Source organism: Anomalospiza imberbis, chromosome 20 (assembly GCF_031753505.1).
Source record: "Anomalospiza imberbis isolate Cuckoo-Finch-1a 21T00152 chromosome 20, ASM3175350v1, whole genome shotgun sequence".
NCBI lineage: Eukaryota > Metazoa > Chordata > Aves > Passeriformes > Viduidae > Anomalospiza > Anomalospiza imberbis.
The window spans coordinates 10,110,603-10,134,911 of record NC_089700.1 but is presented as its reverse complement, the minus strand read 5'-3'; the positions used below and the strand labels follow the sequence as shown (position 1 = coordinate 10,134,911).

Below are 24,309 nucleotides of genomic sequence, written 5' to 3'. Positions count from 1 at the left end.
CACACCGGGAACACGCTGTCCACCCTGGCACACGTGGAGTCCCCATCCCTGGCGGGGACTTAAAAGCCGCGCGGATGTGGCACTCGGGGACACGGCTCGGTGGCGGCCCGGGCAGCGCCGGGCTGCTCTCGACGGGCTGTCCCACCCTGGCTGACCCTGCGGTCCAACACTCGCTGCTGTTCCCGCAGCCGCGGGCTGTCCCACAGGCGGGCGGGCACCGCCACCTGCCGCGGGCCCGGCCCGGCCCTCAGCGCCGCCGGGCCCGCCGGGCCGCCGTAGCCGCGGCCGCCCCGGAAGGGCTCCGGTTGCCATAGCGGCGGGGCGGGGCGCGGGCCATGGCGGCGGCGGCGGCTCCGGGGCAGCCGGCGGAGCCGGGCCCGGCCGGCTCGCTGCGGCGCTGCCTGGCGCGGCTGGGCGCGCTGCGGGCCCGGCCCGACGGCAGCCGCCGCTCGGAGCTGCACCTGCTCTTCGACCAGCTCATCTCGGAGAGCTGCGGGCCCGAGCCCGCGGCCGCGCCCGGCCCGCAGGTACCGCGGGGATGGGGCAGCGGCACCGGGCCGGCTCCGGGGCTGTGTCCGCGCGGGGAGGAGGAGCAGCAGCAGCAGGAGGAGCAGGAGGAGGAGGAGGAGGAGGAGGCGGCGGCCGTGCCGTGCCGTGCCGTGCCGTGCCGTGCCGTGCCGTGTCGGAGCGCGCGTGTGGCGGGCTGGGCAGGGCCGCCGTGGGCACGGCTGGTGCGGCTTTGCCCCGCCGTGGGCACGGCTGGTGCGGCTTTGCCCCGCCGTGGGCACGGCTGGTGCGGCTTTGCCCCGCCGTGGGCACGGCTGGTGCGGCTTTGCCCCGCCGTGGGCACGGCTGGTGCGGCTTTGCCCCGCCGTGGGCACGGCTGGTGCGGCTTTGCCCCGCCGTGCCCACCGCCGTGTCCCCGAGGGCTCCAGCCCACGTTCCCCCCGCTGCGGGCGGGATGTTCCCGCACACCTTCCCCCCGGGCCCTTCTCCGGCTCCTCGGCGCCTCTGAGCTCTGCTGCCCCGTCCAAAGCGCTGCCGGGGGGAGATGTGCGTGTCACCTGTGGGTGGGACTGTGGGACAGTTTTCATTGTTGGAAAAATAATATTTGATGTTGGAAAAATAATCGTTTTTCAACATGAAAACTACCCCAACATCAGGGGTTTTCCAATTTGATGTTGGAAAAATAATAGTTTTTAAAAAAAAAAAAAACAGCCTAAAAAAGGGGTTTTTTAAAACCTGAAAGCAAACCCTCGAAAGCTGAGCGCTCTAGATGAGCAGCACGGATGCTGCTCCATTGGCAACACACAGTAGTTCATTATTACACTGGTTTGTCTTCATTTTATTTCCAAAGCAGGCTTACTTTGCACTTTGGAATTAATTGATTTTTGGACAGTACTCTGCTGTTCCTTGATCTAACTTGGTATTTTTCTTGAGCCACTATTGCTGTCTTTGTTGTCCCTAAATAATGAACTGAGGCTTTCTCTTCCAGGATGTTTGTGCTGTGCTTGTCCAAGCCTGTCAGTTGGTTCCCCTTGATCAGGAACATCTTGTCAGCAAAGTCTGTCAGCTTATCCATCACTTACTCAACAGATATCAGGTAGGAAGGGTTTGGTCATGTCCCTCAAAAAGCCAGTGGAACTCTGTCTTTTTCCAGGGCTGTGGAGCCAACCTTCAGGCAGAGTTTCTTGGATTTTCACTGTATTACTTATTTTTGGGTAGCTGAGGCTCTGATCTGGTTTTAGCATGGTTCCTCATAAAACCACCTCTCAGTCAGAAGTGATTCACTATGGGAAATAGTCTTGGTTTTAGGACACTTGTACAGATTTATCCATTTCTGGTCAGGTGTGATCTCTGCTGGTGTGTTTTAACAGCCAGATCACCCGAATCTGTGAGCAGTTTCTCAGTGTTTATTGACTGCAGCAGTACAAGATGATGTTTATCTTGATATTTTCTGTTACTGCAGGTGATGGTTGATGAGCAGAACTTGAATTTCCTTCTCTCCTACTGCATCTCTGCTCTGAGGCAGTGCAGCTCCTGGACACATGTTGAAATTCTGCAAGCCTTAGCAGCTCTTGTTTACAACAATGGGCCCAAGTGTCAGAAGGTGAGTTTACAAACAGAGAGACAGTAACAACAAAAGTATTTTCACCACTGCTGTTTGTACTTCATCTTTTTTCCTGGGAGAAAGAATAAAAAAGTTCTCAAATTGTGTTACCTTTCATGCTAAGATTAAATCCTATTTAAATAGTGGTTGATATTGATGGGAATTTCAGTTGTATTTATTAATAGTTATTATTCCCATGTGGAATACTCTGTACCTGCAGGCTGCAGCTGTTGGGATCACCATTAAATAAGGGCACAGGCTTAGCCTGCAGACCAACCACCCTGTGCCTCAAGCAGGAAGGCCACGGGGAGCTTGAAATGGCACAAAACTCCCCAGGCAGGCTCCACAGAGGATGCTGAAATCCATCCTGTAACCAGATCAGGGCTTTAGCTCGGCGCCGTTTCGCAGGAGCGGCTCTCGGGTCTCAATCCCGTGTGAAGCTCCTTGTTGCTGCAGCTGACAGTGTTTGAAATGCTGAATCCTCCTGCTGTCAGCAGCTCGTGGCAGCTTGCAAAGCAGTCTCTGCTGTTGGGCTGAGCATGGGGTGGTGATGCTCACAGTTTGGGAGCTGCCAGCTTGTGTGGGCTTGTAGCCCATGTAGTGGCAGCAGTTTGGTGCAGCAGTTGTTCCTAGCTTAGCTTCATGTCTGGGAAGAGAGCATAAACTGGGACTCAGCTGAACTGTGCTCAACTCTGTCCTTTCTTAATACAAAATAAGAGGACTTAAGGTTTTGATGCTGTTTTTTCTAAACATAAATCTGTCTCCGGAATCTGAAATTGCAGCTGAGAATTTTCAGGGTTTGTTTTACTTCTCGTTATCGTGCTTTGTTTTTTGTTGGTAATGAATTCAACTAATTTCACTAAGGTCTGCTCTGCCCATGATGGTTATCAGTGGGTGACCTTTCCTTGTCCTTGTCCCAACTCATGAGCCTTTCCTTATATTTTCTCTGCCCTGCCCATCTGAGGGGCAGTTTTGGTGGGCACCTGGTGTCCAGCCAGGCTCCAGCCACCTCCCATGATGTCTGTCCCCCAGACACCAGACCCAGGAGGGTGAGGGAGGAGCACTGACCCCTAATGGCTTTTGGTGGTTTGTTTTCAGTATCTCCCGGATCTGCTGGGCAAGGCTGGGCTCCTGCTGCAGTTCAGCGACCCTGCCCAGCCAGAGGTGGAGCTCAGGAGGGCAGCTGTGCGCAGCATGGCGAACCTGTGTCTCAGGTGTGTACCACCAGCCTTTTCAGGTGGGTCAGAAAGTGTACATCAGCCAGCACAGGGCCAGCAAGCTGTAGGTGCCTGAATTTGAAATGCAGAGCTTTATCTGTGCATAAACCCATAAACTCTCAGTCTTCCAGAAATAATGTTACAGGGGTCAGTTTAGGGAAGAAAACAAAAGCTGTTGTGCTGTCTGGTTTTTGTGCAGAAGGTTTCCTTTGTTCTCTCTGTGGTAGAGCTGGCCCCTTTCCATCAGCCATCCCTCCATCTGGGGCTCTGCAGGCTAACAGAGGGCTTGGGTGGGACTTTGTGTAACTTTATGAACCTATGGACAGACTGTAAAGCAACCTCGTGTCTCCTCCTGCTCTAACTTTAGTGTCCCTGGACAGCCATACCTGGATGAGTCCTACAGAATTGTTTGTTTTCAAACTTTCCTGAGTGTTCTGCAGTCTTCAAAAACCACTGATGTGGATGACATCACTTTTTGCATGGTAAGTGTGAGTCTAATTGTCTAAAATACTCTAATTAGGAGATGGTGCTGCTGGAATATATGGAATTTGGAATGTTTTCAATTAAGATTTTGCTTTATTAGTCTATAATTTATCATATTACTGTCCCAATTGAGCAAAACTATAACTGCCTAGAAAGTTACTTGAAAGATGTGAACCTGCAGTGTTTTGGGAAGGAAAAGTAGGTGATTCTTTGTTTTCAGTTACTGCAAAGTGCACTGAAAGGCGTCCAGTCACTTCTCAATGGTGGGAAGATGAAACTGATGCAAATGGACCAAATTGGAGCTCTTCTGGCAGTGTTAAAGGTAAATCCTTAAATCCACCTGGAGGAAGAGGCAAACCATGGGAGGTTCCAGGTGCTGTTAAGTGGGAAACAGTAGAAGATGAGCAAAAGGGAGAAGCCTGAGCATGGGGGGAAATGGAGTGTGAGATATTTAAGAAAAATATTTTGAGTTTCTCTCACAGCATCTTCACTGTACTTCCCACTGCAGAATGTGAGAGGAAGATGGGAGGCTTGGGTTTTTTTGGACCTACTTGAAATCCTTCTACACGTAGATGGATTTCAGATGTTGCACAGCCTTATATACATGAGGGGGCAGCACCTGGGGGAAGGAGCACAGCTGAAAATGGGTGGATTCAGTAAATCTGTGCATGAGAAAGGGACGGAACGCTAACCTTTGTGTTCCTGTTGCAGAAATGCATGTTCCATGGGCTGCCAGGACTGAGCATAGAGGTGCCCACAGCCCTGTACCCTGCTCCCTTACCTCAGTATGATAAAAGGTCACCTGTCAAGCAGGAGCAGGCAGAACCAGCCACCTCCAAGCAGACAGGGGTAAGCTGGGCTGCTCCTGATTCTCCAGCCTGTTTGTTGTGGTTGTGTCTTACCTGTCATGGTATTGGTGGCTCTTCGTGTCCTGAGCATGCGGTTCATTTAATTCTTTGCTCCAAAGGTGATGATTACAAATTCTGCACTGAGTAGAATTGCTTTGGGAACTCAGGTGACAGGAACAAATGTCTCTGCAGGGCTTGGCTTTCCTCATTTAAGCTGTGTGCAACAATTATTTGTCCATAGCCAAGAATTCCTGGCCTGCAGGCACGGGATTGATGCGTGCAAACTCGCCAAAGCTTTTGATTTTTTTAAGTCACGTTTTCTCTCCTAACACTTGCACAATTGTTTGACTCTTTCTTAGGGAAGTCAAGTTCATTTAAGACTGATTTCTTGCCTCATCTGTTCTGCTCAATCCTTCAACAGGTTATTTTTTAACATGTAAATACTTTGGATTACTGATTATCTGAAAGACATTAGAGAAAATAGGGTTATCTAGTCATGTTGACTTGTTTCTTTTTAGGTGCTGAAAAGGATGGTTAGTTAGTGTTACTTTCTGTAAATCTAAAAGAACTACAGAAGTATTTAGTGTTGTTCTTTAATCACTTTTGCGTGAAATATGATTTTTAGCTAAAAGTTTCCTTGGATATATTTTGCTTTACTGATGAAGAAATCAAAGGTTAGTTTTTGAGGCTATTCACTTATAAACTGTTTACTTAGGTATTTCTGAAATTTTGTGACTGTTGCTACTAATAAGCAGAATTTAAAAACTCACATGCTAAAGTGTGACTGTTTCTGTGTGTAGAGTATTGCAGAGACATGTAACTGCATTTATGTATTTGTTAAGCATTGACTAAGAAAAATCAATTTTTTGTCTTAGAGCCGAAGAAAAAAGTGCAAAGGGAAACAAAAGAAGGGAGAGTTTGAGGAAGAAGGAAGAGAAGATTCAGAGGATGCAGGAAATGAGTCAGTGCTGGGGGCAGACATGCTGAAATTGCAGCTGGGGGATGTGCAGAGCAGCCCTTGCCCGGACCCTCGGCCTCGTGTGTCAGACGTGTGTGCTGGGAAGGATCCCCCGAGCTCACAGCCCTGGAAACGCTTCAGCAGCAGCGAGTCGGAGTATTCTGACAACGAGGGTGGAATACAGAGCAAAGTGAGGTGACTGCTGTGCACATAAAAACATGGCATCCACAAAACCCTTCCTCGCCTCCTTTGTTCTTAGTCTAAACTGCTGAGGGAATCACTTTCCCTTTTGATTTATGAGAAAATTGGAGGGCAATAATTTATGTTGGTTTGGAAGTAAATTCGTTCTTCCTCTTCCTGCTCTTGGTCTAAAAGATTTCCTCTCACAGCCAGCCACTAATACACATGAAAGAGGTGGAGTCCATCCCTTGTCCCTGCTGTTTTCATGAATCTTTTTGTTTGTGTTTAAGGTCTTACCAAGCCAATGTTCGCCAAGGGGCTCTGGCCTGCTTCCTCTCCACTATAAAGTCAATAGAAAAGAGAGTTCTTTATGGCTACTGGTCAGCATTTGTTCCTGATGCCCCTGGTATTGGCAGCCCCCAGTCTGTGTCCCTGATGACTATTGCTCTAAAGGACCCTTCTCCAAAGGTGAGGCGCTTCTGAGTACAAAAGTTGTTCTGTTTTCCCCCATTAATCTTAGGAGTTGTCTTCTCTGGCCTTCAGTAAGTATTTGGCTACTTCCCAAGAAATAAATAGGAAGTGTTGGCTAAGGAAACAAAGGATTGGTTCTATATTGCCTAAAGTCATGAAAAAAAAGATAGTTGGAGTTGAATTTTCTCTTGCTAGAGAGGATTTCATATATTTTAAAATTCTCCATCTGCTCAAAGGAGGTGTTAAAAGGTATCACAAATGTTTTTTCATTTCAGACACGTGCCTGTGCTCTTCAAGTCCTCTCAGCCTTCCTGGAAGGTTCTAAGCAGTTCCTGTCTGTGGCTGAAGATGCCAATGACCACAAGAGAGCTTTTACTCCTTTCTCTGTCACCATTGCTTCCAGCATCCGGGAGCTGCACCGCTGCCTGCTGCTGGCCCTGGTGGCAGAGTCCTCCTCTCAGACACTGACACAAATAGTCAAGGTACCTGCACTGCAGGTGTGCCACATGCTCCCAAGGGCTGACACTGCTCTCTGGATTATGTCCTGAAGGAAGATCGCACAGAATTGCTGTTGAGGGGTGAGGTGGTGGTGGTGACAAACAGACCTTTGTCATCTCACAGGAGTTCATTGGCTGAGTCATCCTGCAGAGTCATGGAATCACAGAATGGTTGGGGTTGGAAGGGACCTTAAAGATCACCTTGTTTCAATCCCCTGCTGTGGACAGGGACACCTTCCACTAGACCAGGTTCCTCAGAGTTCCATCCAGAGTCTTGGGGTTTCTTTTCAGCACAGTTCTTTTTTCTGCATTTTTTCAGTCTTTTTGGAGCTGAATGAACCTATGAAATGATCCTGAAGACTCACATTGACTTTAGAAGTGGAATCCAAATTGACAAATCCTTCCATGGGCTATCAAAATTCCTTGGTCTTTATGCCATGTCAAAATAGTTAAACCCAAGTTTGTATCCAGCAGATAATTGGGGTGTTTTTTTTTTTCAGGTGCCCTCCGATAATGAGCTGTCTGAGTGACCTAAATTACAAATGTAAAAACAGACCTGTTGGAGGCCAGGCTGACATTGTAACCAGCACCTTTCTCTGTGTTTCAGTGCCTTGCAAACTTGGTTTCCAATGCACCCTACAGCAGATTGAAACCCGGGCTGCTTACCAGGGTGTGGAACCAGATCAAGCCCTACATCTCTCACAAAGGTTTGCATTCTCTCTGCTATATTCCTCCCCTCCTCTGTGCTCCACAATTCAAAATCCAGTAGCAGTGGATGTTTATATGTGGTAATCCATCTTGTCTGAAAACTGCTGAGGGAGGATGCTGGGCTGTCGGTGAGGTTCTAATGGAGGTTTTTTTGTTCTTTTTCTTCTCCCCCCATTGTCTCTTGCAGATGTCAACGTTCGAGTTTCCAGCCTCACATTGCTGGGGGCAATCGTTTCTGTCCAGGCACCGTTGCCAGAGGTGCAGCTGCTCCTGCAGCAGCCCAGCTCCTCAGGGCTGAGCAGCAGCGGCAGCGCGACCCCTCGGCGCTTCGGCTCCTGCGAGCAGTGGAGGAAAGCAGCGCCCTGGGCAGGGGAGAGCCCTCAGGACAGTCCTGCAGGCTGTGCCCCTCCCGAGCCCTGCTGGCTGCTGCGCCTCTGCGTGTCCCTCATCGTCCTGCCCCGGGAGGATTCCTGCTCCGACAGCGACGCCAGCTTCCCGTCCCTGTGCAGCGTCTACGAGCCGTGTCCCCTGCGCCTGGAGGCCCTGCAGGTGGGAGGGATGCTCGGGGAGCTCGGCTCACGTCCAGCTGCCTCCCTCACTTGGGGGTTCCCTTTGCTCCCTGCTTTCCCAGGGAGATTGAGGCTCAGGTGCAGTGGGGCTGAGCTGCTGTGGCTCGAGGAGAAACGTTTTGATCCCGTGGCCACAGCATGGCTGTGCCACTGCAAACCTGCTGCAACAAGTTCATCTGCCTGTGGATTTTTATCTTCATGATTTTGTTCAGTATTATCTGGGGGTGTGTGCTGGCAGACTGTGAGTCTTCCCCATGCAAACTCCTCCATACAGAATCCAAATTAAAGTTTTGGTGGAAAACAGTGGGAAAGAGCCCTGCAGCCAGAGAACAGTCTGCAAGGAGCTATGGAGTGACTCAAGGAGTACCTGTGGATGCTGAGGCTTGGCTTTGTTTTAATTCATGTAGCCACAGCAAAGGGTAAGATTTTGTAACATGCATCCCAAGAAGTCTCACTCTTTTTCTGGAACAGTAAACACTTGTTAAATCCAGCTTCACAGAATGCAGCAGCAGTGTTACAGGAGGTACAGAATGTCTTGCTCTCAGTTTTTTTGGCTACAGGAGCCCTCACTTACAGTAAATAATTCATGGTCTTGCTACCTGATAGTGCTTCTGTGGCTCTACTTTGAACAATATAATGGAACAGGGAGGCTTTTAATCAGCTCTGGTATTGCAGAAGTTGTGCTGCAGGGTGTATCTGTTACATCAGAGTTCAGTATATGGTGCCAGGGTTGATTAGCCCATTAACATCGTTTCAGTGTGTAGTTGGGATATTTTGGGTAAACAGAAGGAAGAAATGCTGAATGGATTTTTTTTTGTCTGTGTTTAGGTGTTGGCTCTTCTTGTGAAAGGTTATTTCCCTATGGCTCAGAGCTATTTCCTGGCACTTGGAGAAGTGGCTTGCAGATGCATGGAAGAAATGGATCCATCCATTCAGCTTCATGGAGCCAAAGTAAGAGCAGGAGACACGTCAGTGTTGTTTTTTGTTTTACCAAGTCAGTTTTATCTGTCTGTGTGCTTTGCAAATGCAGATGAGTGGTGATGAATATTCAGAGCATCTGTGTGTGTGATATAGAAATGCAGTACCCTGACACTTCGAGAAATGCACCTTCAGCTTCCAGACTTGAAGTCTCAGCAGAATTTTGTTGCTCTGTTGAGTCACCAGGAAGCTTGGGAAGTGCAAGGACCACAACACTGGTACTTCCCTGGCTGAGCATCAGCTGGTGCAGGGACTGGACTCTGTGACCCAAAGATTTCCTCTTTGTGCAGTAGTTTGTTATGCTGTGCTTGCTGGAGACTTTATGTAGGAAAGGCTTTTCCTCTAATTCCAGTACTAGCAGGAACAGAACAGCCCAAACCAGTGCTGAATCTTTTATTTTTGTTCCCTGGCTGAGTAGATGCAGGTTCTGTAGTTCCATGGTCCTTGAGTCATCCCTGATGAAAACCCCCTTGCTTTTTGTTCTTTGCAGCTTCTGGAGGAGCTGGGCACGGGTGTCCTGCAGCAGCACAAACCAGACTCCCCCACAGCCCCCGAGCAGAGGGTGCCTGTCAGCGTGGTAAGTGTGAGATTCCACCTGACTGAGCTCCTTCCCTGCCCTCTGCAAAGTCACTGGCACTGACACAGACAAATAATTGCAGGGAGGCAGGAAGGGACTCAGACTGCAGCTTTATGGATGCCAGTATGGACAGTTTTTGGAGACTTCCTGCAGCCATTTGGCAGTTGTTCTTGTCTCTGGACAGATGTGTTGGGTTTTATTTCTTTAACCTATGTCTTTGCCTCTCCTCTTCCCAACTCTGCTAGCCTGCTGTAGCTCAGAGAGCTGGAAGAACAGCACTGATTTTGAGTGTGTCATTACTGCTGCATAAAACTTACAGAATTTTGGTGAATTTGCATTGTTAAAGAGCCAACCTACATTTTCTGGCTGGTCCCAAGTGCAGAGAGAGTGGGCAGAACCACAATATATGTGAATTTAGAAGAATTCATGAGCTGTTTGTTGGCTAAGTTTGCAGAAGTTGAGTAATATAGGCTTGTTTAAGTCTTCCTTCTGTGAACAGAAGACAAGCTTAAAAATTTCTTTGGCTCATGCTAAGTTTTGAGCCTACAAGACAGGAAATGTGTTCAGTAGCATCAGGTTCCTGTTATTTGCTATGAATGTAAATTGTCAGGCAAATGAAAACACTCAGCTGTGTGGATTCAGGAGTGGGATTGCAACTCTATTTAATGCAGTTTAAATTTCAGGGTATGATGATCATCTTTAAGACAAGAAATGAGGCTTAATTGCTGAGTTTAAAAGATAAACCTGGCTGCTTCTCCTGCAGGTTGTGACCTTCTGGACGATGATGTTAAATGGCCCCTTACCTGGCACCCTGCAGAACTCCCCCCATGCCACTCTCCAGACAAGTGCCTGTGATGCCCTGTCCTCTATCTTACCAGAGGCTTTCAGCCTCCTGCAGGTAGGAGAACACACCTTTAAATGTGGTGGTTTTACCTTTGAGGCTTTGTCCTTGTCCACCAGGTTACAGTAGTGTAAAGCCTTTTAAAACTTGCCAGGAGAAAGTAAAGAAACCTTCCCAATTTTTTTTTTCTCATTCTGTACATTGTGACTGTTGAAGGCTGGAAAGGGCAATGTTGGGAGTAATTAGCCTGTCAGAACAATTAAACTGTGGGTCACAGAAGCTTTTTGGCCCCAGCCTTGGCAATGATGCACAGGAGATGGAGGACAAGAATTTCATGGCATGAGGGAGGGCTGAGGGCTTGTTTTTCTGCTGATTAATCCTTTGAAGAGCCAGCTGAGCCAATAGCCAGGGCCTGATGTTGTGCACCCGTTTGCATGTGCGTTTTTTCCCTTTTGCAACATGAAATATGCTTTTCAACATGAAAGCCTTGGCAGTGGATCCCCCCTGCATTGTGCAGCTCCTTCTGTGTCACTGTGCCCTTGCTGGGGAGTGCTCTGCCAGATCTCATTTGCCCAGGAATTGCTGGTGCAGCAGTATCTCTGGAATTCTCCAAGTACAGCGTGTACTTCATCCCCCTGTACTTTGATCCCATCCCCTGTCCTGTCCCCGTGGCCAAATGGGGTCAAGTCAGTGCCCACTCTGACCTTCTGTCATGGGCTGGTGAGCTGACAACCTGCCCAGGCTGAGCTCACCCTGCCTGCCTGTCCTGGCTAACGAGGGGCAGAGAGGGAGGGGAGGCAAGAGCAGCCCATCCTCTCTGAGTTAGCTCTGACGGGCCATTCCTTCAGCTTTGGATGAGAGCTAAGACTCTGATTTCCTTCTTGGTCTTACCTAACAGCAGAGATCCTGTGTGCTGGAAGCATTCCTGTTTCCTGGGTGGGCTCCTGAAACGCTCCTCAATTCACTTTATCGAGGGCATGCTCTGAGTGGAAGCTCCTTCAGCCACAGGGTGTTTCAGAGAATTTGTGTGTGGCACAGAGCTCTCCTCAGCCCCCCTGCTGCCACTGCTGCTCCTCTTGCAGGGTGACCAGCAGATCCTGTGTGTCACCTTGCTGCTTGGCCTGAACCACAGCGAGAACCCCCTGGTGAAAGCTGCTGCTGCCCGTGCCCTGGGAGTCTACATCCTCTTCCCGTGCCTCAGGCAGGTCAGAGCCAGCCCAGCCCTTCTTCTGAGCCCTTCTGTAATGAACCATAAGATGTGGAACATGGATTTGTTTGCAATTAATTCCCTTTACTTTTGGCTTGTACCGTATTTATAGTTTTCCTTACTGGCTCCAGACCTGCTCTTGCCTCTGGTGTGAGAGCAGAATCAGTGCAGCTTTAAGGGAGGTGAAGCAGAAGAGAGAGGGGAAAGGAGGGAGGTCAGGATCTTCCCAGGCTCTCAGGGATGGAGGCTGGAGTGGGTAGGTGGGCACAGAGGAGCTGCAGGAGGTGAGGGGGAGCTGGGATGAAGGGAGCGGCTGTACAGTGCTCTGGGGAGTTTGGTGTTGGACTCGATCTTTGAGGTCTTTTCCAACTCCAGGATTCTATGATTCTAACAAGTTTTTAATGTGAGGCTCTCAGTCTTGCTTAAAACTAAGAAATAAAGCTTATTTGGAGGGGAAAAAAATGGATTTTTTTTTTTTTTTTACAAAATATCAGCTTGGCTGAGCTGGAAGATTAGTTTTTACAACTTAACCTTTAAGTGAATGATTTTAATAAAAAAATAGCAGTAGCTGACTTTGGAGTTTAATTCCAAAATATTTTGAAAGAAAATCCTTTACCATAGGCACATGTAATGTGCCATAGAAGAGAAGATTAGACAGGCAGCTCAACAGGGGGTTTGGAGAAGCAATTACTTTAAGAGTGGGATTTGATGGGTATAAGGTTGGCAGTCCATGTAATTATGTTAAAATCCAAAGTAACTAAATCACCAATGGAATTAAATAATCCATTGAAGCTTTTCAGCAACAGCTACCCAAGAGTGGTGGACTTGGTCAGCATTCAGGCTTGGACTGTTAATTAAAGGTCAGGCAAAGCTGCAGAGAGCACCATGAGCTCATCAGAAGGTATCACCTAGAAAACTAAAAGAACAGAGCTGGTCTCTCTCTCATTTTCCCTGGAAAAACCAGAGAGTGTTACTAAGAAAATCACCTGTGTTTTGAGAACTCTGTAACTTTGCAGCAGGTTTTGCTTTGACAGGATGTGATGTTTGTGGCAGACACAGCAAATGCCATTCTGAATTCCCTCCATGACAAGTCTCCCAACGTCCGTGCCAAGGCAGCCTGGTCCCTGGGCAACCTGACAGACACCCTGATCATCAACATGTATGTGACACACCCTGCCCTGGGGTGGCACCTCCCTGCCCCTGTCCCCTTCCATGCCCTGCAAGGGCTTTTCCCAAACCAACCAACCAAAATGATTCTGTGATACTTAACATCAAAAAAAGCTGAACTTTGGCTTGGATCCTTCTTTTTAACCACCCTCTGCCTGTGTGTCTGCCACTGTGGGACACTGAGCATCCTGTGTCCATCTGGGAACACCTTCCACTATCCCAGCTTGCTCCAAGCCCTGTCAAGCCTGGCCTTGGACACTTCCAGGGATGGGGCAGCCACAGCTTCTCTGGGCACCCTCACAGGGATCAGTTTTTTTCTAATATCTGATCTAAACCTACTCAGTTTGAAGCTATTCCCCCTTGTCCTGTCACTCTAAGGAGAGACTCTTTAAAACTTTTCAGTTTTCCATTTCTTGTGTGTTGCTTGGAGTAATTACATGGTTCCTTTACTTTCAACGTAACACAAGTAAAATTAATAAATATTTAACCCTTCCTCAAGCCAGAGGCTGAGGGAAGCCCAACCTACTGTTACATTTTTAACAGGAAAATAGTTATCATATATTCCTGCTACAGAATTGCCCCAGAGCGATTCCTTGCCCTCTGTTTTTTATTACAGATTTAACCATTGCTAACCAGCTTTCTTGCATTGATAGTTTGGTTTTAAATTAATAAACATAGTGGTCACATGCAGAAAGGTCTGCCTTACATATTAGCCCTCTAAAGAGTGAAGGTTGTTTGTTCATGGGCCTGTATAAAGGGCGGTATCACATCTTGGGGATGGAGCAGCCGAGCTGGGTGTTCACAGGGTGATTCTCCTGCCAGGGAGACCATGGGACAAAGCTTCCAGGAGGAGCTTTCTGATCTGCTGCTGCTGAAATTGCTACGGTCTGCCACGGAAGCATCCAAGGACAGAGACAAGGTAAGGCTGAGGGGAAGGGGGTAGGGTTGGTGTAGTTAAATCCTGCATTAAAACCCAGAAAAGGTAAAAGGCACCAGTTACTTTGGGTCTCTTTGCCCCAGTGTCTGAGGGGAGCTGCAGCTCACATCCTCCCCAGAGGGCTGGTGGTCAGAGGGTTCCCGTGTTGTTTGAATTGCAGGGAATTTGACAGGGGCTTTCCCACACTGCAGAGGTTTTTGGTTTGGTTTGTGGCCATTTGCAGAAAATTATCTTTGTGGTGGCATTTAGGAAGACACAGTGTGATGCCAGCTGTGCTCCTTGCTGGCTCCGAGATGATTTCACAGCAGGCTCGAAATCAAACCTGCCAACAACCCAAAAACCGGAGAGGTTTTTGTGTGTTCCAGGTGAAGAGCAACGCTGTCCGTGCCCTTGGGAATGTGCTCCATTTCCTGCAGCCCTGCCACGTGGCCAACCCCAGGTTCAGGGAGGCCATCGAGGAGTCCCTGCAGGCCCTGATTGCCACGGTGGGCAGCGAGGCCACCATGAAGGTGCGCTGGAACGCGTGCTACGCGCTGGGGAACGTGTTCAAGAACCCTGCCCTGCCTCTTGGTGAGAGCCTGCTCCCCTGCCTCGGGCTGCCTCAGCACTTGTGGGGACGAGCAGATCATCATCTCTGCTGCCAGTGGGGTGGAGAAGAAGGGGGGAAGCCAACGGAGCCGAGTGTGGCTGCCACAGCTTTGCCAGGGCTCTTCCCAGTGGAGCAGACTCAGCTCCTTCCAGTGCCAGTGCAGGTGTAGCTGCTGTGTTCAGCTGGATCTGTCATGTCAGGAAACAGTGTGAGGGTGGGATTATAGGTGTGAATAAAAGCCAAATGTCCTCTGGTAAAACTTCAGGAGATTAACTGTTTTAACTAATATTTAATTTCATAACCCCTGATTCTCTCTTTTAAATGACAATAAATTCAATAAATGTCAGCCCATTAAATATTCAGGAGACATTTATAGTTTTGCATATTTTGGCTGATTAAAAGCGGGGTTTTTTTTGGTTTTTTTTTTTTCAGGAGAGGCTCCTTGGGCCACGCAAGCTTTCAGTGCCCTTTCCTCTGTAGTCAAGTCCTGCAAGAACTTCAAAGTGCGGATCAAGTCAGCCATGGCCCTGTCCATCCCCAGCAAGAGGGAATGCTACGGCTCCACGGAGCAGTTCTGCCAAATCTGGAGTGCCTTGGTGGTGGCCCTGCAGAGGAGCGAGGACACCGAGGACTTCCTGGAGTTCAAGTACAGCTCCAGCCTCAGGACCCAGATCTGCCAGGCTCTGCTGCACCTGCTGCAGCTGGCCAGGAGCACGGACCTGCCCCTCATCGGGGGCACCCTCAGGGACCACGGCGAGGCCATCAAACCCTACGTGCTGCAGTACCTGAGGTCCTCGGGCGAGGAGAGCGAAGCAGGAGTGCACACGGACTTGGGGGAGAGGGAGAGAGGGTTGCAGGGAGCCATCGACCATCTCAGTGGCATAGAGAGAGAGCTGCAGGGCAAGGCCAGGGTGAGAGTGTCCCTGTACCTGGAGGATGTCCTGACACACCACACCAATGCCACGGAGCTGACAGAAGCTTGAAGGAAATGCCCATTTCAGTGACCAAAACTTCCACAGGGAGCACTGAGGTGTGTTCCCTTGCACAGGACATCCGGAGGAAAAGTTTCCCGCTGCCGATATTAAGTATTTTGTTTCAGACTTTATTAATAATGCCTCTAGGACTTCTTTTTTTTTTTATTATTGCTATTTTTTATTGCTGTGTTTGGGGAACTCTGCTGTTGCCCTCCCTGGGGCTGGTTTGTGCACTTTGCTGTCACAGCGTCGCCACTTGGAAAACAAACGCCTTTTCCTCCTCTGTGTGTTTTATAAAGCTGCTTGTTCCCTCAGCTTATCTCAAAGCATTTTGTTCCTATTGCTGCAGGATCCAGAATCATGTTTGTAAAGCAGGGGGCTGGAAGAATTTTGTTTTTCAGAGCACTGCAAATGTTGTCACTCTTGTGTTCCTGCAATAAACCCAAATACGCCAATATTTGAAGAATAGCTTAGAGCAAACAGCCTTTGCCTTCAGCTGTCTGTGTTCCCAGTGTTGTACGCCTGGCCTGAGCCTCCCTGCTGCCTCCACTCATCCTGTCTTCCAAAAAAATCAGAATTCCTTCTTTCCGGGTGGATGGTACTGTGCTGCCTAAGCCAGAAAATTCAAAGTAGGTTCTCCAAGGCTGGAATTTTGGCTCTCCAAGCACCTCTGTGGGAGGTGCAGTGGTGTTCTAACAGCACACGGATTCGTTTCTGGTTCTGGAGTTCTGTCCCCTTCCATTCCTTCCCGCTGGTGTTCCTTACTCTGTGTTTGCTCTGTGCTTACTCTGCTGATAGCCGGGGCAGCGCTGAGCTCTCTGATGTTGCTGGGGACAAATCAGCACCTCCAGGAATGAGCAGGGCTCTGGGGCTCTCAGAGTTAAGTGCCTGCTGTCCTAACCCTGGGCTGGATGTTTGAACAGAGCTCAGGGCAAGCCCTGCCTGTCATAAAACCTCTGGGGGATACAAAATTCATCTGCTTTGTTCTTCCACCCTCGCCGCTGGTTTCAGCAGGCCTCAAGTGCTGAGAGTATCCAAAACTTCCTGGAGCAATGGAGCCTTTTTCAGGGGATGGAGGGATGGATGGAGGGATGGATGGATCTCTGCCAGGGATGTCTCCTGCTGTACCAGCCCCATGTGTGTGGTCAGGCTGGAAACCCTGGGATGGAGGCAGAGCTGAGCATCCCTGCTGGGCCTGTCCTGGCTCTGCTTTAAGTGATGCATTTGCACTTCAGCTTCACTTGCTCCTTTCCTCTCTGCCTGCTGCAGCTGTAGCTGATCCCATCTTTGAGGTCCCACACCTGAACCAAGCCTGTGTTTTCCCACTGCCTTGGGGAGAAATCTGTCCCGTAGCCACTGAAAGCACAACTTTGCCTGGATTTCTTTCCCAAAGTTGCTGACATCTCTAGAGCTGCCTCCATCCTGTACCAGCTGGAATGCTGGTGCTGAGGCAGCTGTAGGACTTGGGAGCAGGGTGTACCTGAGCTGAGTGTGCTCCAGCAGCCCCATCCACTGTCGGGCTGTTCTCTGAATGGAGAAATCTCTGGTTTTGTGCCCCCCAGGAAGAAGATGGGAGCTGCTGTCATTCCCAATAGGGCATCACCCTTTGCCGACCCTCTGGGGACAAAGGGCTGTGTCCTGCGTGTGCCCTGTGCCACCCCTGGCTGCCAGTGAGAGCCACGGGGCTGGCTGCAGCCTCGTCCTCCAGGGCCTGGTGGGGCACGAGGTGCTCGGGGCCGGGGAAAGGCAGCACCTTCCCCACCCTGGCCAAGGTTTTATTGTACTGCCTCTTTATTGTTGTGTTTACAAGCCAGGCCCTTTATAGGTTTTCCTATGAATAGTTCCAAGGAGAAGGTAATTACCTTATCACATGCAGGATGATTTATAGCCAAGGTGGCAAGGGACATTCAGCTCCACATCGGCTCCGTTTGAAAGACAATCCGCCTGTTCTTCCGCGGGGTCACTGGGTGGGGAAAACAAAAGGGCTTTAGTGCCCGGCCCGATCGCAGCCCGGGGATGTCTCCTGCGCCGGGCAGCCCCGGGAGCGATTCCCTGGGCTGATCGCCCACCTGCAGCCCCGCGGGTGCCCCTGGGGACACCTGCGCTGGTGGGCTCTGCCGCGGGCAAGGAGCAACCACAGCGGCTCACTCAGCGTCCCGGGGGGCTGTTAAACACCCGAGCTACTTTGACGGGTAGTTTTATTTTTTAATTAATTTTCCCCTTCCCGCCAACAACTTCTCTATGACCGGGGAGCAGAGGCGGTGATTTACCGGCCACCCTGCGGCTGTTGAGCCCTGAGCATCCCCGGGCAGGCCCCGGGAGCGGCCCCGGTCCCCGGGCCACGAGGTGGCACCACGTCCCCGGGCACGGCGGGCGCGGCGACAGCGGCGGCGCCGCTTGCCCGTGTCCCCTCGCTGGGGTCCTGGTTGTCCCCTCGGTGCTGTCGCGGGGTGCACGGCGGTCCCCCGACAGGACACGGCTGCCAGCAGCCCGTGCACGCAGCGGATGTGCCGCGGGGCCCCGGCCCGGCCGCAGCCCGGCTCCGAGCGGCTGCGGGCACGGCGCGGTCCCCGCGTGACGAACGGAGCCTTTCCCCTCCCGGTGCGCTGCCGCGGGCGCGGCCGGCGGCTCTGGCCCCGGGGATGCGGGTGCAGCCTCCCGGGGCTGTGACTGCGGTGTCAGTGACATCGGCCCGTGAGCGATGGGGTGGCGGAGGCAGGGGTGACTTCCAGTGGCGGGGTCAAAGGGAAGAGGCTGATCCTCAGTTCATGCCTGCTGTCTCTGCCATAAAAAATGGCCCCGCGCTATCTCGCCGGCCGTCCCTCCCTGGGACCCGCTAATTCGGTGATTTTTATCCTGTCTGTTTTCCTTTTCTCCCCTCTGCAACCTCCCGGCGCTCCCTCTCGGGCGGCTCCAGGGTCGCCGCTGATGGATGGAGCCGGCAGCTCGGAGGCGGCGGCGGCCGGCGAGGGGATTTGGGCACAGCCCGGCCCTCGGTGGCCTGACCTGGCTGTCACCACGCTCTTCCCGGGGGCTAAAGCCTCTTGCAGGAGGGATCCCAGCAGGAAGGGTGTGGGCAGGGAGGGAAGGAGTGTGGAAGAAAACCGTGGGCACCCCAGGGCTCTGGGCACCGCAGCGCCAGCTGGGGATGGGGACAGAGATTCTGAAGGGGCTTGGAGAGCCCCGGGGAGCAGGATTGTCCCTGGGGTCGTGCCTTCCTGTGCCACCCCCGGGAAAAGGGAGCCCGCGCTGCTCCGGGGGGGTCCTCTGGCTCCCCGGGAGCCCAGACTGGTATTTCAGTCTAGACGTGCTGGTATTTTTTCAGTCCAGCAGATTTCCTTGATGGGCCAGCGGTGGAGCAGGGGCACGCTCGGCATGCTGGCACGGTGGCAGCTGCAGGGTGGGGGGTTCCCGTGGGGGCACAGGGAGCACAGCCTGGGCAGGTGACGTCCCCAGTCCCCTCTCCTGGAGCAGCAGGAAAAACATTTGCACTGGAATGGGAGGGAAAACTATGTGGAACTTGAAATTTGCTCATAAACCCGGGCTGGCCGGGTGGGAGGCTTGCCACATCTTGCTCGAGCGCTGGCCCTCGTGCAGAGAGCTGAGATGGGCCGGGTGATTCAACAACCACCCCCCGTTCCTGCTGTGAGCCCCCGTGCGCTGCCACACCGCTGGGGTTGGGCCGGGTAAATATTCTGGGGGGCACCCAGCTCGGTGCTGCCGGAAGCATCGCCGTGCCTCGGGTCAGTCCCCTCGCCGCTGCCGCTTTTACCAGCAGCCTGCCCAGGCAATGCCCCTCTGCGTGCCACCCATCCCGTGGGGACCCATCCCAGGCACAAAGGCGGCTTTCAGGGCCCCGGCCGTGCTTGGGCGGCCTCGGAGATGTGTGAAATTCGGCTTTGGCCCAGCTCCTTCCTGGAGCGGAACTGTTCTCAGCGAAACCGTCCCCACCAGCCGTCCTAATGGCTTTTCTCTGTGCGCCCGCATTAATGAACGCGAGGCCCAGCCTAATCGGGGGGAAGCCATGCAAGTAATTGCTTGAATTTTTAATTCGGGGTTATGATAGGGGAATCAAAGTCACACGGCAGCCGCTGAGGCCGCCCGCGGCTCCGCACCATTGACTCCCGCAATTTGCTTTTGATTTTTGCCCTCCCGGCTCCCCCCACGGCCTGGTGGGGACCCTGCTGGGGGCCAGGGCTGGACCCTCCCAGGGAGGGCAGCCGGTGCAGGGAAATGTGCTTGGAGTGGGGGTCTCACCTGCAACAGGGACTGGGGTGAGCTGGGCTGCACCCATTGCGGAGCTCTTGCCACAGGTCGGAAGTTGTTGCCAGCCTCCAACAGCATTTCCTTGTGGAGAGTTGGATTTTACTTCTCTTGGGACCTTTTGAATTTCTCTGGTTCCATTGTGGCAGCTCTTGCCCTCAGCCTGGGGAGCCAGCAGTGGAGACGACCTGCACAGAGCATGTCTGGTGCCACCATTGTCACACGAAGGGGCAAGTGACACATGGCAATGGCCATGGGGTGACACGTAGGGTGTGGGGCTGGCCAGGTTTTGGGTTGGGCCTCCCTGTAGTGCAACTGAAACTTGCACTGAAGCTGGCCCACTTTTGGGACTCCTGTCCTCAGAGAGCTCCTCCAGCCCTGAGCATCCCCTGGGCCTTGGCACCGGCCACGGTGCTTTTGTTTTCCCAGAAAACAACCCCACCTCCGCGCTGGTTCCAGCTCGCTTCCCTCCGCTTTGTCTTAAAATTAATAAAGAGTCAGAGGACACGCGGCACAGCAGAATGGCATCTGTGCAATGCCTGCCCCTCTGGGGACACAGTGGCCAGCAGGGCCACCCTGCCCGGCGCCGGGATCGGGGTGCAACGGGAGAAGCCACAGGGCCAGTGCCACACTGGCCATGGGGCACAGCCAGGCGTGGGGCGGTGCTCGCGGGCACGGGGCAGCCCGGCTCTGCTCGGGGACCCTCTGCCTGCCCGGCTCTGCCCCGTGACCCCGTGTTTGGGGTTTGGGCCGCTGTTGTGGTGTTCCTTGTGCCGCGATCCCATGGGCAGATAGCATTGTTTGCCCTGACACGTAAGCCAGTGACAACCTCAAGAGCTCTGGCATGGATTCCGACCCTCTCCTGGCCTGCCCTGCTTCCAGCGCCTTTTTATAGCCCAGCAGAACTTGTTTTGCTGTGGCAGCGAAGCAGAACCTGAGCGTGAGCTGGAGCTGCAGGGGGATGTGAGTGTGGCTCACGGTGGGTGCTGGGTCACGTCCGCACCCCTGCAGCTCCAAGAGCCCTGCAGAGGGTCCCTGCTCCCCACGGCTGCCCAGCCCCAGCCCTCCCCTCCAGCTCAGGACCTGGCGAGGTTGATAGAAGCCCCCAGGCTCCGAAAATGAGGGGTCTGGGGTTTTGGGAGGGCCCAGAGTCGGGGCATACTGCTGGGGAGGGGATGTGGTGGGAAGGCCACCAGTGCAGAAGGACACATTGTCATGGCCATGGGCAGGGGACAAGCTGAGGTGGTCCTGACCCCACTGCCTGTCCCCTGGCAGAGCAAAGGGACACCAAGCAGCCCCAGGGGGGTCCCACCTGCAGGTGAGGGGCCAGCAGGCCCCCTGTGCCCCCCCAGAGCAGCAGAGCCTCAGGACGGGAGGTGAAGACGGATTATGAAAGTGTTTCTTTGCTTTGCTTTTGAGAAAGGAGAACTTCAAAGGGGCCATTTATCACCAGACAAAGAGAGTCGCGAGTTATTTGCAAAGTGTAGGGGAGAAACATTAATTACCAGTGTGACAGACAAACGCTGCTGCTGGGTGTCCTCCTGCCCACCCTGCGCCCTGTCCCAGCAGGTCCTGGGTGGCTCCTGTCCCCCCCACGGGCCGGTCCCAGCTCCTCTCTTGTCTCCTCCACCTGTGCCAGGTGGACCTGCGGGGCTCTGGGTGAGGGCACCGGGGTGATGGATGTCCCCAGGGGGATGCACGTCCCCAGCATGGGTGCACCCACGTGGCTGGAGGGGCAACGTGGGGGTTCCCCATTGTGTCCCCGGTGCTGACACTGCTGCCAGCACAGCCCACCCGGTGCCAGCCCTGCCCGAGTGCTCCTGTGGGCTGAGACCAGACACTGTGGACACCAGATTGGGGATAAATCCATGCCCTTCAACCCATCCCTTCAATCCATTCCTGAGCCCCAGGGCATCTCTTCCTGGGTGATGCCCAGGTTCATGTTTGCTGTGCTTGGAGCAGGGGGCACACAGGTGGGAGAGGAGTTGTTTCCACACCACAGCGTCCCTCTGTAGCTTGGTGACAGCTGGGACATGTCCCTTCCCTGGGAGATGAGTGGGTCGTGCAGCACAGCCCGTGATGGGGCATCTGTAGGGTGTCAGTGGGGTCTCTGTGCTGGGGACTGCAGGGGACAGGGACAGCAGGGCTCAGCCCAGAGGTGAGGCACCCTAGGGCTGAGCCTCTCTCCCAGAAGCTCTGCAGAGGGAGAGCCAAGGCTGCGTCCATGATCTGGGAGAGAGAAGACAAGCAAAAAGGGTGATTTGCATCCTAAACAAACATGCCAACAGACCTGGCTTCCCTGCAGGGTGAAAGTGGCACCTCTGTGGTGTTGGAGGCCGTGGGTGTCGGGGTGCTGGGCAGGAGGGCTCCCCGTGGCCCTGCCGAGCGAGCCCCGCGCGGGGCGGGCAGCTCTTCCTTTCATGTCTGACCCCTCCCGAAACCACAGCTTCCCTTCGCCCCGCGCGGGGATCAGCCGCGGGTCATATTTAATAAAGGTGGGGATGGGAGGAGGCTCAAAACATTACATCACCTCGTGTGGGGGAGGCACGGGCAGGCCGGGAATGCGAAAATCTCAGCGCAAGTGGGGGCAGAGGAGAAAAAAAATCTCCGTGAGGGGGTTTAATGGCCTGCTTTGGTGGGAACTCTTGCCCACTGCCCGCGAGGTCAGAGCGCTCAGGCGTTAAATGAAACAAACTGTGAGGAAGAAACGAGAGGCAGATACGAAATGCGTAAACGCGTCGGTGGCAGAAATCCCCCGGCGCCGTGCCCGCCCTGGTGGCTCGCAGGAAAAGTCCCACCAGTGCCCCGTGGCTCCTGTGTCCCCACTCTGCCTGGTGCCGGGGGGCACGAGGCCGCCACGGCCAGGACAGGGGGGTGCCCTGGCTCCTGGCTCCTCTGCCGTGCGGTGCCAGGGCCAAAGTCCCCGTGCCGTGAGCCGTGCCCGGGGCTGACCCCGCGGTGACGGCTGGCACCCACGGCTCGGCTGCCCGGTGGGAGCTGCAGCCTGGCCCAGGGCCAGCCCTGCTGGCCCCTCTCAGGTGATGGAGGAGGATGTGGGCGCGGGTAAGGGATCGCCTGGACCGGGCGGTTGCAGCGGGATGGTTTTTCCCTCCTTGTGGAGAGTGTGAAGGGATGGGCTGCTGGTTTGGTGCCTGGAGTCTCAGAGGTGATGGCGAGCGGGAGGTGAGGCCATTCCAGCCCTGGGAGCTGCCGGCCGATGTGGGCTGGCTGCGGACCAGGTGGCTTCGGAGGCTTGAGGGCAGAGCAGAGCATGCTCAGATTAAAAAACCCTCCCGGGGCAGCCGCCCTGCATTCCCAGCCGCAGTCACCTCCCGCTGAAAGCTCGGGCTGATGCTCCCGCCAGGCTGGGGCTGGGAAACTATGTGCTCCCAGCCCCGCGGGGCACCCTCCGGCCCCCCGAGCCGTAATGACCACGCTCTTCTGCTGAGAGGAGTTAATGAGCTGTGCCGGACAACGATGGGAAAAGGCCGCTCGCACTGAGGCTCCCGACATCGCTCAGAGGAGTGGGGCGTGGAAGAAGGGGGAAGAGCAGTGGGGTGAGAGAGATGGACCAGAAAACGATATCCACTTCATTAGCCAGGTGGTTCCAAATGTGTGGAAACAGGACAAGGTCCAGGTCACCCACTGTGACAGAACATTATTATCATGCGATGCCATGAAGCCTGTGCAAAGACCAAGTCAAAGCTCAGCAGCCCACTTGAAAGGGACAGGAGACCTTCTGGGAACAGGAGCCAGGCTGTTCCCAGGCCGTGCAGGGCGGGGGTGTCACAGCCCCTGCCGGGGGGCCTGGGCGCTCAGCCCGGCTCCTGCTCTGCCCTGGCACCTGCAGAGCCTCCCACAGACCGCCCTGGGCAGGAGCCTGTGGAGGGGCGGCGGTGGGAGCACAGCCCGGGGGCACGGCGCCTGTGAGACACGTCCTGGGGCCACTGAGTAGCTGCCCGGGGTGGCACAGGCCCTGCACGGACCCTCAGCCCCACGGGTGTGTGGTTTGGTGTCTCTTCCATCACCTGGGATCTGGAGAATTTTGGGGTGATCAGGGACCTGCTGTGGTGTGAAGGATGAGGGCACCTGTGGGTGCAGGGAGCTGGTGGGGCAGGTGCCCACCCTCAGAGGTGGGAGAGCCGGGCACAGGGGGAACACTCACCAGTAGCCTGCTCCCTACAGACCTTAGGGTGCAGGGCACAGCAGAGCTGGGGAGCCCCTCAGCCTCACCCCGAGGATTCACACGGTGCCAGACGGGTGTGAGGGAGCTGCTGTCACCTCCCTGTGCAGCCTCAGCACGTGGGACCAGAGCTGGGAATTGGCTCGGCTGGGCTGAGGGCTCCAAGCTGGGAGCCAGGAAGGGGCTTTTTGAGATTTTTCATTCCTCTCTTCTCTAGGTTGTGCTCAGGCTGCTGTGTGCCCACGACAAACCCTGTGTGGCCATCGTGTGCTCACCCACAGCCTCCCTCCTGACACACAGAGAGGTTTCCTGCTCCCTGCAGGTGCCTGATCCCCAGCGTCCCACTCTGCCCGTGGCTCTGCCCTGTCCCCAAAGGGCAGGGGGCTCTGAGGGTGCTGTGCTGCCATCCTGGCCCCGAGCTGCTCCTGCTCCGTGGAGCAGGAATGGTTTTATGGACAGTTCAGCCCATGCAGCTCCCAACACCCGCTGCTGCCGGCGGGCACAGGCTGTTCCCTGCCAAGCCGTGGGGCTTTTCCCTTCCCTTCCCTTCCC

At 53.7% G+C, this 24,309-nt stretch overlaps 1 protein-coding gene and 1 long non-coding RNA gene across 2 annotated transcripts; one reads left to right on the top strand and one right to left on the bottom strand.

Moving 5' to 3' along the window:
* Window positions 1–335: 335 nt before the first annotated feature.
* HEATR6 (HEAT repeat containing 6) lies at window positions 336–15,779 on the top strand. The gene is made up of 20 exons (XM_068210718.1): window positions 336–527; window positions 1,496–1,603; window positions 1,970–2,110; window positions 3,209–3,324; window positions 3,695–3,809; window positions 4,031–4,132; window positions 4,522–4,659; window positions 5,534–5,811; window positions 6,087–6,264; window positions 6,543–6,749; window positions 7,372–7,471; window positions 7,660–8,021; window positions 8,870–8,992; window positions 9,510–9,596; window positions 10,360–10,494; window positions 11,520–11,642; window positions 12,679–12,803; window positions 13,634–13,730; window positions 14,114–14,318; window positions 14,770–15,779. The coding sequence occupies exons 1-20, from the start codon at window positions 336–338 to the stop codon at window positions 15,318–15,320; spliced, it is 3,483 nt and encodes a 1,160-aa protein (XP_068066819.1). The 3' UTR covers window positions 15,321–15,779.
* Window positions 15,518–20,175, bottom strand: LOC137485945 (uncharacterized). The gene is made up of 3 exons (XR_011005508.1): window positions 20,017–20,175; window positions 17,174–17,274; window positions 15,518–15,742 (listed from the first exon to the last, which is right to left on the bottom strand). It is a non-coding gene; the product is annotated as an uncharacterized lncRNA (long non-coding RNA).
* Between the last annotated feature and the right edge of the window lie 4,134 nt (window positions 20,176–24,309).

Bases quoted from the DNA above. Each gene is read 5' to 3' on its own strand.
- HEATR6 (XM_068210718.1), top strand. From the start codon at position 336: ATGGCGGCGGCGGCGGCTCCGGGGCAGCCGGCGGAGCCGGGCCCGGCC. The intron at 528-1,495 runs GTACCGCGGGGA...TTTCTCTTCCAG, and splicing joins CGGCCGCGCCCGGCCCGCAG to GATGTTTGTGCTGTGCTTGT. The intron at 3,810-4,030 runs GTAAGTGTGAGT...CTTTGTTTTCAG, and splicing joins ATGACATCACTTTTTGCATG to TTACTGCAAAGTGCACTGAA.